At 20.2% G+C, this 14,713-nt stretch overlaps 1 protein-coding gene across 1 annotated transcript; it reads right to left on the bottom strand.

Moving 5' to 3' along the window:
- Positions 1-1,929: 1,929 nt before the first annotated feature.
- LOC128962860 (muscarinic acetylcholine receptor M1-like) lies at positions 1,930-12,913 on the bottom strand. The gene is made up of 5 exons (XM_054309259.1): positions 12,849-12,913; positions 5,090-5,399; positions 4,593-4,964; positions 3,549-4,535; positions 1,930-2,096 (listed from the first exon to the last, which is right to left on the bottom strand). The coding sequence occupies exons 1-5, from the start codon at positions 12,888-12,890 to the stop codon at positions 1,930-1,932; spliced, it is 1,878 nt and encodes a 625-aa protein (XP_054165234.1). The 5' UTR covers positions 12,891-12,913.
- Positions 12,914-14,713: the final 1,800 nt, after the last annotated feature.

The raw sequence follows: 14,713 nt of genomic DNA, 5'->3' as shown, positions 1-14,713 counted from the left end.
TTCACTGTTAAACACATTTCTATTTTATTGTCTCAACAAAAAAACAAATTATTTTTTATATTTATTTTTTAAATAATTTATTCATTGAAAAAATTATTTAAAAATTTTATTATATAGTTTTAAAAATTATATATATATTTACATTTTAAATGATTTTCTGTTTTATCGGTCACTACTATACTAGACTATGTTTTTTAGGATTTAATAAAATTATACTAAATATAAAAAAGTTTTAAATTAATAAAAAAAAGTAATTCAAACAATTATTATTATTATTATTATTTATAAAGTATGCTTATTGAAATTTATAAAATGTAAGTTACATTATATTAGCTTAAATGATAAATAAATGTGATTTTAAAATTGAATTTAAATTTTTTTATTGCTAACAAAATACTGTTTAATATTACAGATTGTTATACATGTAGAAAATATTTAATTTTTTTAAGTAATAGACAATTTTTTTTTTTAAATTTATACATTATTTATACAATACATAATACAAGCTATAAATATAGTACAAAAATTTTTTTTAACAATTTATTATAATGTATTCAAATGAAAAAAAATTTAATTAAATTTAGTGAAGTGATTTTTTATTTTATTAAAAAATAAAAATTAATCTTATTTTTATTATTCAGTACTATGTAAATGTGTAAATAATCAATATTAAGTTTTAAAAAAGTAAAGATAATAAAATTTTAAAAATATAAAATTAATAATTAGATAGATTTAAATTAAATATATAAATTTTATTTTACTTAAATTGAACAAGTTGTAATAACTTAAAATTAAAAGGTTTTTTTAATATAATATTTTATTTTTGAAGTAAATTTATAACTAAATTTAGAAATATAACATAACATGAATACTGAAACTTTTATTTTATGAATATTGCTTATAATATGACAATTACATTACAGTGTCTTAATTAAAGGGTCACAAAATCAATATATACTGTATGCCTATACAGTAGTTTGAATTAGATATAAAAACATTGAGATAATAAATATTAAAGAATATTCTGTAAAAATAACATAGAATTTTTGTTTAAAAATTTTTAGCCAATTTTTGTTTCTAAAAATCAATTGTAAACAAATGTATTTAATAATAATTAAATTTAGAAATGTTGTAATTATGTATATATATTATATATTTTTTAAATAAGTTATAACATTTATCTTTTTATTAAAATATAAAAAACAATTTATTTTATATTTATATTAATATAATATTAAATATAAAAAAATTAGTAATAAGTATTTTTAGGAATATAAAATTTACTTTAATGTTTAAGAAACATAATAAACAATTTTATTAATTATGTACACTTAATTTAAGTAATTTATGATTATTTTTAATAATTTCTAACAATAACATACAATCAATTAAAAATTATACAAAACTTTTAATATAAAAAATTATAGTTAAAATGCTTACTATATATAAATTAATAAAATATTTTTACATTGTAATATTTAAAAATAATTTTGTTATTAAACATTTCAAATAATTATATCAATATATTTTTATTAACAAATTTCTATAAAAATAAATTAAATTGATTATACAATTTATTTATACACGCAATTATTAATAAATACATCAAATGTTAACTATATTAATAACTAAATACAAAATATAATAATTATTATGAGAATTTTCTCTATTAAAAAAAACCTTTTAAATAGTAATTATCATTTAATATGAAAATTTCATAAATTAGTTTATATATATATTTATTAATAACATTCATTTAATTTTAAAAAATTGTTTATCTAATTAATAATAATAATAATAATAATAATAATAATAATAATAATGGTTTATATAAATAATTTAATTATTATGATAGATAATAATTTTTAATAGCTAATAGTGATGATGTTATTTATTATTATTATTATTAGTTGAATTTTGACACAATTATTAGGCAAAATTATTTTTGTTGACCCGAAAGCTGGTACCGTGTGTCAGATCAAAGTTATAGGAGGGCTGTTGTGTTTTGACCCGACCTAACATTTTCTTGAATGCCTGCTTGAAGTTTTCGTTACATAAGGCATACAAAAATGGATTCAAAAAACTATTTACATAACCTATTTAGATTTGATTTGAGAAAAAAAACAAAAAATTATATTATATTAGTTAAATATTTATAAATAAATAAATCATGAATATAAAGTAAACTAACATTTATATTTTTTTTTGAAAAAGCAAAATAAATAGTAATGCATTATTAGATAAATAAAAATAATAATATTAATAATGCTATTTTCAAAATACTATTCAATATATATATATATATATATATATATATATTATAATATTATTTTTATCTCGTATTATGAAATAAATTAACATTTGATGCAAAAATGTCACATTAGATTTGCAACTAAAATATTATTTTTTTATTCAACAAAATTCTTATTTTTTGGGAAATTACTTCTCATTAAAATATTTTTAAAAATTTTGGTTATGAATTATGAGATCTATATATATATAGAAAATATTTATATAAATATCGTTTATTATTTCTGATATAATTGATTTATTGGCGAAAAATTAAAGTTTACGAGTTATTAGATTAGATATTATAGCTTAAATATGCAATCAATATTTTATTTTATTTTTTTTTATAAAATCAAATTTATAGTCAAGCAAAGGCTCATTAACTTTTATATAAATTTTTGCTATTTAAATATTATTGTAAACATCATTACGATGTGTTATTTATTATATATATACCGTATATATATATAAAATTCAAAATACCATGTCATGGTTTCATATGAAAAATCATTAATATTATTAATGTGTGTGAAAAATAAAAGTAAAAAACTAAATATTTTCTAATTTGATATATAAACACATAAACACATAATCGCATCAATTTATTTTATTTAACTTTTTTTCATAAAACAATAAGATTTTTTGTTTTCTTTGTTGTAAAGAATTATTGATTTTTTGGGTTATTGAGAGTAAAATTGTTAAATAACTCAACAAATATACGGTATATGTATATAAATAAATGCTTTGAAGGCATGTCAAGCACTGGGGAAAGGCATTATTATAACAATAGGCTTTCATAAACTATCGGAGTTATATAATATACTAAATAATACTATCCATACTTATGATAGCATTTGGTTGCCAACAACACAATGCATTCACACCATTATATTCTCACACTATTCTCTCTCTCTCTCTCTCTCTCTCTCTCTCTCTAAACATGTAATTCATTGACGCTTATAATGGTTTCATAACTTTAAAAAAAATCTCTCGAAAAACTCATAACTCATCAAAAAAATAATGCTTTTATGCGACATATAAGCAAACGGCGTAAAAATATTTTATAGTCTTTTTTACATATATTTTGCACTTTACTACTACTACTACTACTACTAATAATAATAATAATAATAATAATAATAATAATTGCATTATATATATATATATTGATTGATAAATCTGAGTGCATTACTGTTGTTTAAAAAAAATAATAGTGTATAGAGTGTATAGATAAGACTAGCAATAATGATGGCACATACCTAACCAAATGGCCACCTGATGTACAGTAGATGATACACAATCGGGACAGTGAGCTGTAACAATGAATGTAATGATGTATGGCATCCAACATAGTATAAATGCGCCCAAAATGACCCCCAATTGTCGGGCAGCCTTCTTCTCCTGACGCAAACGTGAGGACTCTTCACGGCGTAAAGCATTCATGTGATGAGTGGCGGCTACGGCTGCAGCCGCTGTTGACTGACACTCGATGCACAACTCGTTGGCCGGAAGTGCTATCGACGGACGAGACACCAGACGACTATCAAGTCTTGAGATTTCTAAACTATTATTAGTATTATTTGATGTATTGATTTTCAACGACGACTTGTTTGATGTGGTTTTTCTTAAACAACTATTGCTTTTACTACTAATATTCAATTCATCCATTTCTTGTTGATTATCATCTTCACTGCCATTATTGACATTTTTTCTTTTAGTTAATTTTGTTGTATTGGATTTACACTTAGTTTTGTGTTTATTTTTACTACTAATTTGTTGTTGCGATTTATAACCGGATAGTGTAGTAGTAGTAGTAGTGATCAAGGAATCTGATTTCGTATCGATTGATGTTTTAATTGTCGATAAAGTGTTTAATAATTTTTGGTCATTTGGTTGTTTGTTATCCAAATGAGTGGTATTAACAATATTGACAACTGATCCGCCATTAATATACTCGACCTCCACTTTGACGCCTTTATAGTCTTCGAGTGCCGTTAGCGAAGACTTTTCTGGTTTAACACTCATTAGTGTCAACTGTTGATAGTGTTGTTTAGCTGACGACAACAAGAAGCTATCATCGACAGAGTAGGTCGGCTTATCACTGATAACAGCAGCAGCACTGGTAGTTGTATTAGTAGTCAACGACTGTAATTTGTTTTGACACTTAATCTCATCACTACTATCTCTACTATTTGGTCTATCGATTGATGGCCTATCAGTTTGCGAACATTTTTCACTATCCACTACTAACGGATCACTTGTATTGTTAATATTATTATTATTATTATTATTATTATTATTACAATTCATTTTGATGATCTGTTTGGCTGTTGTTGTTGTTGCTGGAAATGATGAACAGGAGGAACAACCCTTAGTTTTTGTTGTTGTCTTATAATTATTTCGTTGGAAAAGTTTACGCTGTTTTCTCAACGATGATCGGCTCAAAGTAGTCGAGTGGTCGGCACACGAAACACTCAGACTCCGGCCGATGTCTATCTTTCCTCGGCGTTTGATTTCGCAGAATATCTTATAGTAGATGACAACCATTAGTATCATTGGTATGAAAAAGTTGACGGCCGAAGTGGTCAGTTTGAATAGTATTGAATCGCTGAACTCGGTTTCGCAAACATTATCCGGGTGTTTGCGGACACCGTTAGAGTATACTAAGTGCCAGCCTATCCAAACATACAGACAAACAAACAAACAAACAATAGTATCAGTCATACATATATCATCAAACAAATTGATTTTTTTAAAAAGATAAAATCAATATAATATTGTATATAAAAAAATGATATACCAATGATAGGTATGACCCATAAGATAGATATTAGCCAAACAATGCCAATCATACCCAGGGCTCGCTTTTTGGTTCGTTTACATAGATATTTGAGCGGCGATCGTATAGACCAATAACGATCCAAACTTAATATCAATAAATTAAATATCGATGCCGTACTGGCCGTATAATCTATAACTAGCCATAGCTGGCAAACCACTAGACCCAGTGTCCAGTCACCCAATAGTACATACACTGAACTAATAGGCATTACTATTAAGCCAACTGTTAAATCAGCGATCGCCAGACTCATGATAAACATATTGCTTACCTATTAAAAGTGAAAATATTTTTATTTTTTAAAAAATAATATCATTTTTGATAATTAATTTAATATTTATAATCTAAACTAATATTTATAATATAATCTAATATTAATTATTTTTTTAAATAATTTGTTTACTATATGAATAAATTATTTTTTGTTTGTTTGTTTGTTTTTTTAATTAACAATTTAATACTTAAAGTAATATAATTTTAGTCTAAAAATGATAATTATAAAAGTATATAAAAAACATTATTTTTCTTATATTCTATATGTTAATGAAATTTTGTTGTTTTTTATGTTGTTGTTGTTGTTGTTGTTAATTTATATTGTCTTAATTTAACATTAGTTAGTCCATTAGTGTCTAAATATAAATATTGCTAAATGTAAATGTCTGGTATAATTTAGACAATAATAGTGTAACTAAATATAATGCTAATAAATTTTAGATAAACATGGTTAATTTTATTTTTAATTACAAATAAATAACAAATAAAAAAAACAGTAGTATCTTAATGAACAAAAATAGTCTTCAATAATAATATTATAATACAATATCTCTGTCAAAAAAAAAAGTTTTCCTATTTCTATTACTATTAAATTTCAATTAATTGTTTAGATATTTGCTATATTATTATTATTATAATAATAATTTACTAATATTATATATGTAATATTATACAGTATAATAATATCAGCAAATGATACATTATGTCATTATACATGTACTATATGTTACTATAAATATTATTATTAGTACTATTATGGAAAATATCGTATCAATAAAATGTTTGTGTAATATAATGATAGAATATATATATATATACCGTATATGTAATACTAGTATTTATATAAATGACTTTCATTATGAGATTTACAACAACAATAGTAGTACTACTTTAATATATAATATATTATAATAAATCAAATTAATCTTATGATAAAGTAATATACACTGACTATATATATATATATACCGGTGCTGCTTATGTAGTATTAACGAAATAAAATATATATATATAAGTATCAAAATAGATATTATATAATATAAACAGTTTATTATATTAGTGACAGCATTTATCTCTCTCTCTCTCTCTCTCTCTCTCTCTCTCTCTCTCTCTCTAATTATATAATCCATTACATTTTAATTTAAAAGTCGACATTAATTATAGAGTATCTTAATGTAAAGTACTTTACATTATTTATGTTGAAAATTAATCAATAAATTATAACATTTTTAGCATTCAAATACAATAATTTTCATTAAAACAAAACATTATTAAACAAACAAAATATTATAAAATTGTAAACTTTTATAATGTCAAACATTAAATTTATGTTTTAGATTAATTTTTTAAAAAAAAATTTATTTTATTGAAGTAATTTATTAGATTTTTTTTCTTGTAAAATAAAACCCATAAAATAACTTTACTTAGTTGGCAATAATATAGTTCAATAAATAAAAGTCTAATAAATTGAATCAAAATTTTTATTTTATGATAGATGTAAATAAAATTTTCACTATATTTTTCGTTTTGTTTTTTTTCTTTCTATATTTTATGTTATATATAAAGATTTATGTTAATATATATATAAATGATGTTATATGTCAGGGAGAAAATATATATATATATATATATATACTGTATATGAATTTGTTAAAAATTAAGTAAAATTTAGTATTTTAAAAAAATAACTTTAAAAAAATAAATAGATAATAAATTCAATAGAAAATTTGTGTGTTTGATTAACAAATATTATTAACAATTTATTGTTGTTAATAAACTAAAGTATATTATAACTATAGTTATTGTTAGATTGTGTGTTGATTTTTATATATTCAATCAAATGGATGTCTACTCTAGCGTTAAGTCATATATTATTATTACTATTATTATACTGTATATACCGATATATATATATAAATTTTTTTTCACTATCTATAACTTTTAGTCAAACAATTTATTTATAAATAATGTGTTTTATTTAGCGCAAACAATACTAATATTTGAAAATTGTTTTGGGGAAACAAAATGTTTGTTTGTTTTTTTTCAAAAGTATTAATAATGTATGTAAATATTAATAATAAGATATCTTAAATTATGACAAAAAAAATTTTAAAGATAACCAATCGTTTATTGAAGATATCGATATATTTCTAATAAATTGTTTAACTGTATTAAACTAAAAATATTTAATATAATTAAATAATTATATTAAAATTTATGGTATATTTAATTAATATTATTTTAGAAATGCTCTTATATTAAAAAAAATGTTAACAAAATTAATTGTTAATATAATTAAATTATAATTAATTTAATGTTTATAAGCTGTAGTGCAAAATATTATTATCTACACCAACGCTATTATACACTATTATAATGTAGTTGATTAAAAAAAATCAATTTAATATTTAACGCCTAATTAATTTTACAGTAATTCAACTAAAATGTTACTTAATTTAGAAATAGTTTTTTTTAAAAATAAATAAAGTTTTTTTAGGTTATTTTAAATAAATAAGCAAAAAAATCATTTACAAACAATAAAATATTTTTTTTAAAAAAAAGTCAATAAATAATGTCTAAAATAACTGTATTATAAATTTGCGCGCAAATAATATATACGATAAAAACGACAAAAAGTTTTGCAATAATTAGTATAAAGTTTTATATTAAATACAATGATTTTTTATATCATATATTATTTAACGTAATGTATGGTATAATATCATATATGTATATAAATATATTATGAAAGCAATCGTATAATAAATTGTATTAATTTTTTTGTTTGTTTGTTTGTAAATGATTTTATGCTTATATTTTTATTAGTATCTAATTTTAGTATTGTGTTTGAATTAATCAACAAAAAAATTGTACTAGATGAAAGTGGGGGGGGGGGTGGTATGCGCCTAGGATTAAACTATACTAGGTAATTGATGTGTTGTATAATAATTGAATTAACATTTGGTGGAGGGGTGGGGTGGGGTTATTAGCCCAATATATGTGACACCTATAGATGACTATAGTTTTATTGGCTAACTATTCAATCATTTCAATGGGTAAGTGTTTACAATAAAATTTAAAAAAAATTTATTTATATTATAGTATTAAATAATATTTATTTTTAAAAAAATAATTTTTTAACTTATTATTATAAATGTGTAATATTTATAAATATTTATAATTTTATTTTACTTTTAAACTATATGATTATGATATCAGCCACATTAGTTAGGATTTTAAAAATATATATTAATGTAATTTATTTATAAAAAAATAACCTTGATAAAAATTATGTTATCTAATTGTTATATATGTAATTTGTGTCTATTTAAAAATGTTTTTTTTGAAAACAATAATTATACATGTAAATTAATATTAGTTTGAATTTTATACCGGTATCTACAATATACATGTATATATCAATATTGATTAAATGTTTATATAATTTAAAATTTATTTAAAAAAAACAATAAATTTTTATTAAACAATAAATAATTTATTTTAAGCTATCATACTATCATATAAAATAGTATTAAATTGCATGACAATTTTATATGTTATATATAAAAATAATAATTATGAAATTGATATTTATCTCTAATGTTTTTTCTTTTCTTTAACACTACTTTTTGTTGTTGTTGCTTATATTTGGCCCACAAAAAAAACTTTTAATGTTATTATTATAAATAAATTCAATGAATATTAATAATATAATATATGATACAGTAATATGGATTCCATAGAGCAATATCTAGAAATAATTTGCTCAATAATAATGATTGATTGCCCATAAAAATCTGTCTCAATATAGTCACAATTGATATCATAATTTATTATACTTTAAGGCTATATATATATATAGACTTTTAGATTTACATTATTAAAATAACATTATTTTTAATATCATTTTATTCAATAATTTGATTTGACATATAAACTCGTATATTGAATATATATATATATATATTATTGACCAAACATCGATTTGTAGTTAATTTTATTTTATTTTTTATAGTAATCGATATTTACTTATTAGTTATATTTATTTAACTGCTTTATCTAAATAACTATATATATATTTGATTATAATAATTACGTAAATATTTTGTTAGTAATTACTTAAAATTAGAAAAATAAGTTTATTTAATTATAATAAGTTATAAATAACAATATAAATATAATTTGTTTTTTGTTGTTGAATAAATTGATAAATATGATAAATTAATTTTTTTAGTCATCAGTGTATTTTACAAATAATATTTTCAATAATAAGTAAAATTTTAATGAGATTTATAATTATTAAACAATAACAATGGGGATTAAATTATCAGTTTAAATGATAAATGTATTAGAAATCTAATTTACAGTATGTATCAATATAAAATTGTTTGAAATATTTTATTTTATCAATTTTAATCATATATTTGATTTTTATTATAGATTTATCGCAAAAATTATTGATAAAATTTAAGTTTTAAAGTATAATAAGGATTCTTAGAAAAAAACTTATTTTTATTTAAAAAAAATGATTTTTATTTAAAAAAAATGATTTTTATTTATTGGATAAAAAATTCACAATTTATCTATCGGTCAAAGCATTTCTAATTTTTTTTTGTTATTTATTAATACATAATTTTTAAAAAAAATAAATAACAACAGTATATATATAAAATAAAAATTAAAGTTTTAATATGTATTGTTTAAATCATTGCTAATACTGTAAAACTTTTGATATACTTTAGTTATAATAATAATAATAATACTAAACATTTTTCTAGTCTTTTATTTTTACAGTATAAGCCATAAGTAACACATCATTAAGCTCTTCAACTTAAACCAATGATAAGATACAGTATATACTGTATATATAGACTACTATCCATTGTTTAACGATGCAGTCAAACATAAATTAATTTTTGTTTCATTTGCTCATTTCGTTTATGCCGTACATCCCTTTCCCTTATATATATCATATTAAGGTACGGTATATAAAAGTAAATAACTACTTTCTAAATCAATATTTATATTTTTTTTTAAAAAACGTATAAATATTAATTAATTTTTATAATAAATATTTTTTTGAATATTACTTGAATTACAAATTTGTTTTACATTACTGTACATTTTATTTTTTATTATGAAAAGTTGAAATGTTAAAAAAATGTTAAAATTACTTTTAAAAATCAAATACTTGACTACTATTATAAACATAAAACATATATATATACAGTATATATGTGCTCACGTATTGAAAATTAAATTATTAATATAAGTGAATCTAATAAAATAAAAAACTAACCTTTTTTATTGCCTAATAAAAATTATTACACTTTTATGTTCACTTAAACAAAAAAAAATTCTGTACTTTTGATCTCATTTTTCTTTAAATATTAGTTTTAATCAAAATATTTTTATTATATTTCTAAGCAATCATTTACAGACATATACTGTATATATATATAATATTACTCTAATATTACTCATATATATATATAGTATCTACATATAAATTTTATGTCAATGTAATAATATTGTCTTTTTTATTACATATATATATATATTCTAGAAATTTTTTAAAAAAAGTTATAATATAATTTGTCGTTATATATAGCATTTACCTTGGTATTCATATTTTTATTGGATTTTATGCATTATAAAATTATATTTGTGTTAAATAAAATTTTTATATAATCTAATTGCTATTTTTTATTGGTGCATTATTTAAATTAGTTTAAATATATTTTTTAATCTAAAAAGCAAAATTTATTAATTATTTATTAAATTATTTATTTATTGTTTTTTTATAAAATGAAAAATGTTTTCATCATTATATTTAGTGTCCAAGTCATATAAATATTTTTATCATAATTTTTGATCATTCAATTATTATTATCATTTTATAGAAAATTAAACTATTTAATATTTTTCAAAAGTTAAACAAAATAATTAAAATAATTTCATATTAAATTAATAGATATATATAGAGAGAGAGAGAGAGAGAGAGAGAGAGAGAGAGAGAGAGAGAGATCAAACAATATGTTACTTTAGATTATATATTAAATTATTCAAAAACACATAGCATATAAATATATAAAAAATAGTTTTTAATTATATATTCAATTTATTATGCTAATTATATATATATATATGCATTATATGTTAAAATTGTTTTAATTAAATCTAGAATCTAATGTATAATATTAATATATTATTAAATACTGTATATATGTGTGTATTTCTATATATATATATATATTTAGTTTAATAGTATAATTTAATAACTGGTATATCACATATATATAACTTATAAACCGCATTAAGTAATTCATTGATATTGATGTTGTTATCATATTATATATATATATATATATAATACAAGTAAGTTATGCTTTTAAACATAAAAATGACTAAAACTTTTACATTTATGTTTATAATATTTTTAATAATTTGTTTGTTTTTTGTTTATAAAAGTTGTATAAATTTTGTTTGTTTGTTTGTTTGTTAAAAATATGTATAATTTATTTAATGTTTGACTCTTGTATGTATGTATTTTATCATTAATATACTAAACATTTTTTGTTGTTGATAATTATATTATATTTGGTATATTTTGATAATAATGTATATTTATTACAGTAATTTAAATTATTCTTTTAATTTAATTTAAATTTATGAAAATAAAATAAAATAATATATTATTAATTTAAATGATTAATAAAATATGTTATTAATAATAAATTTATGATTTGTTATTAATAACATTTTGATCAGATGACAGTCTCAGATGCATTGATTTTTTTGTGTTATTTTTATTAAAATAAACTATTTATCAAAACTACAGTATATAATATATACTATATATATATATTGATATTTGCTTATTTGTTGTTAATACAGTTATGTGTTTGTATATAATATATTATGTATGAATGTTATTGTAAAATGAATATGCATTTAGTGATCAATGATTGACACAATCATTAGTTTTGTTAGTGTGTGTTAATGGCATGATGTGTATGTGTATGTGTATGTGTATGTGTATGTGTATGTGTATGTGTATGTGTATGTGTATGTGTATGTGTATGTGTATGTGTATGTGTATGTGTATGTGTATGTGTATGTGTATGTGTATGTGTATGTGTATGTGTATGTATGATTATGTATGTATGTGTATGTGTATGTGTATGTGTATGTGTATGTGTATGTGTATGTGTATGTGTATGTGTATGTGTATGTGTATGTGTATGTGTATGTGTATGTGTATGTGTATGTGTATGTGTATGTGTATGTGTATGTGTATGTGTATGTGTATGTGTATGTGTATGTGTATGTGTATGTGTATGTGTGTGTATGATTATGTATGTGTGTGTATGTGTGTGTGTGTGTGTGTGTGTGTGTGTATGAGTTTAAGAGCCAATTACTGGTCAATAATATATATAATACATACGGTGTGTAGTTTGCGTTCAGTTCTGATGGCGTGTACGACCATAGCGTTGCCTAAAAACGTTAATAGGCTTAGAGAGCATAAGCCCAGTCCTAATGGTACGGCTATCGCAACGTTATTCAAATGTGAGGTCTCATTGAATGCATCGGCAACTGGCGATCGACTGTTTATAGCCGGCAGTACTCCCATTATGTCATTTCATTCAATAATGTCATACAAATGTTGTCATATTATTTCACTTAATATTTTTGTTGTTGTAGTTGTTGTCCATTAAATACCTGAAAATATATATACAGAATATATACAGTATATAAGTATTATTATTATATAAATCAGTTGTTTTGTAATAATATTTATAGTAATGGTATATTTTATAACAACAAACAAAAATAACAGACAAAATATATACTAATTAACTTTAAAAATTAATCTTAATGTTGTAATATGTACAGTATGTGTCTCTATAGTAAACATTTTGGTTAGCCTTATATACCGTATATAAATTATTAATATATTTTATTTAACTACAAATCTAATAATAGTTAATACTTATATTATATGACTAATTGTAAAACATCATAAAATTACATCACTAATTACCGGTTCAGGTACTAAAACTAAACTAAATATAAACTAAAAAAAAGTAAATTATTTATAAATTGAAAACAAATTATTTAATTTTCTAATTATTCAATTTTTAATTTAGAAAACAATTAATTAAATCTAATTATTTAAATCTATACACAAAAAAAACATTTTTATTTTTCACAGAATAACAGAATATTTTGTCTAAATTTTTTTTTATATATCAAAACTTTGTTCAAATTGTAAGAAAACAAATATTCTTGAAGACATTAGTTTTGGTTGAAATATATATATATATATATATGAATACAGTATATACTGTATTAATTGTCAACCCATGTAGTCTCTCTACTGGTCATTGAAATTGGCCGGAAATCTATACTTTATTTATAGAGTCAATTACAAGTAATTTAATTGATATATTTAAGTCTATATATATTGGCTATAATTGGTAGCTATAATCAGGCATTCATTTTATACAACAACAATAACAACACAATGAATGAACAGTTCATTATATATATGTTATCTTAAATATATATACAGTTATATATAAGTTATACGTGACTTAACTATCAATACATTTGTGACAAATCAGTCACGCAATCATCAATTGACAGCTTATTTTGAATTGATATATTAATACTACTACTTCTACTACTACTACTACTACTACTACTACTAATAATAATAATAATAATAATAATAATAATAATAATAATAAAGTATCAAAACAACTAATATGCTTATAAATTAAAATAAAGTAAAATAATAATAATAATAAATAATATGTAAATAACATGATAAACAAATAAATGATATCATATCAACAATTTGTTAGTCAATTAATCAATCAATGAATTTAAATTGTCAGCTAAAATATTACTATAAATGCAAATGTCATTTAATATTTAATATATACTGTCTATAGAAAAAAATATATAACACATTGAAATTGATTTATTATGATAACCAAAAAAAAAAAATTTTTTTTTATCTATCAATAATTTCAATTTATATATTCAAATTGATTTTTGTTTTCTTAAACAACATTATAACACACACATTATTACTATTTATAATAAATAAAAATAAGCCAAAATAACTGAACTTTCAAACATATAAACACACAATATATTTATATTATACAATATTCAAAAAATAAATACAACTTTCATGTTAAGGTTGTATTAAATCAAATTGAATTAGTTTTTATTTTCTCTCTCGTATGTCGTTTAATGATATTAACGTTATTTCAAATGTAATTCATTGACAATAATAAC

This window comes from Oppia nitens, unplaced genomic scaffold, assembly GCF_028296485.1.
Source record: "Oppia nitens isolate AA-2021 unplaced genomic scaffold, nextdenovo-longstitch-racon4-pilon3 scaffold6_pilon_pilon_pilon, whole genome shotgun sequence".
Classification (NCBI taxonomy): domain Eukaryota; kingdom Metazoa; phylum Arthropoda; class Arachnida; order Sarcoptiformes; family Oppiidae; genus Oppia; species Oppia nitens.
The sequence above is the reverse complement of the archived record's forward strand: the minus strand, read 5'-3'. Positions and strand labels throughout refer to the sequence as shown.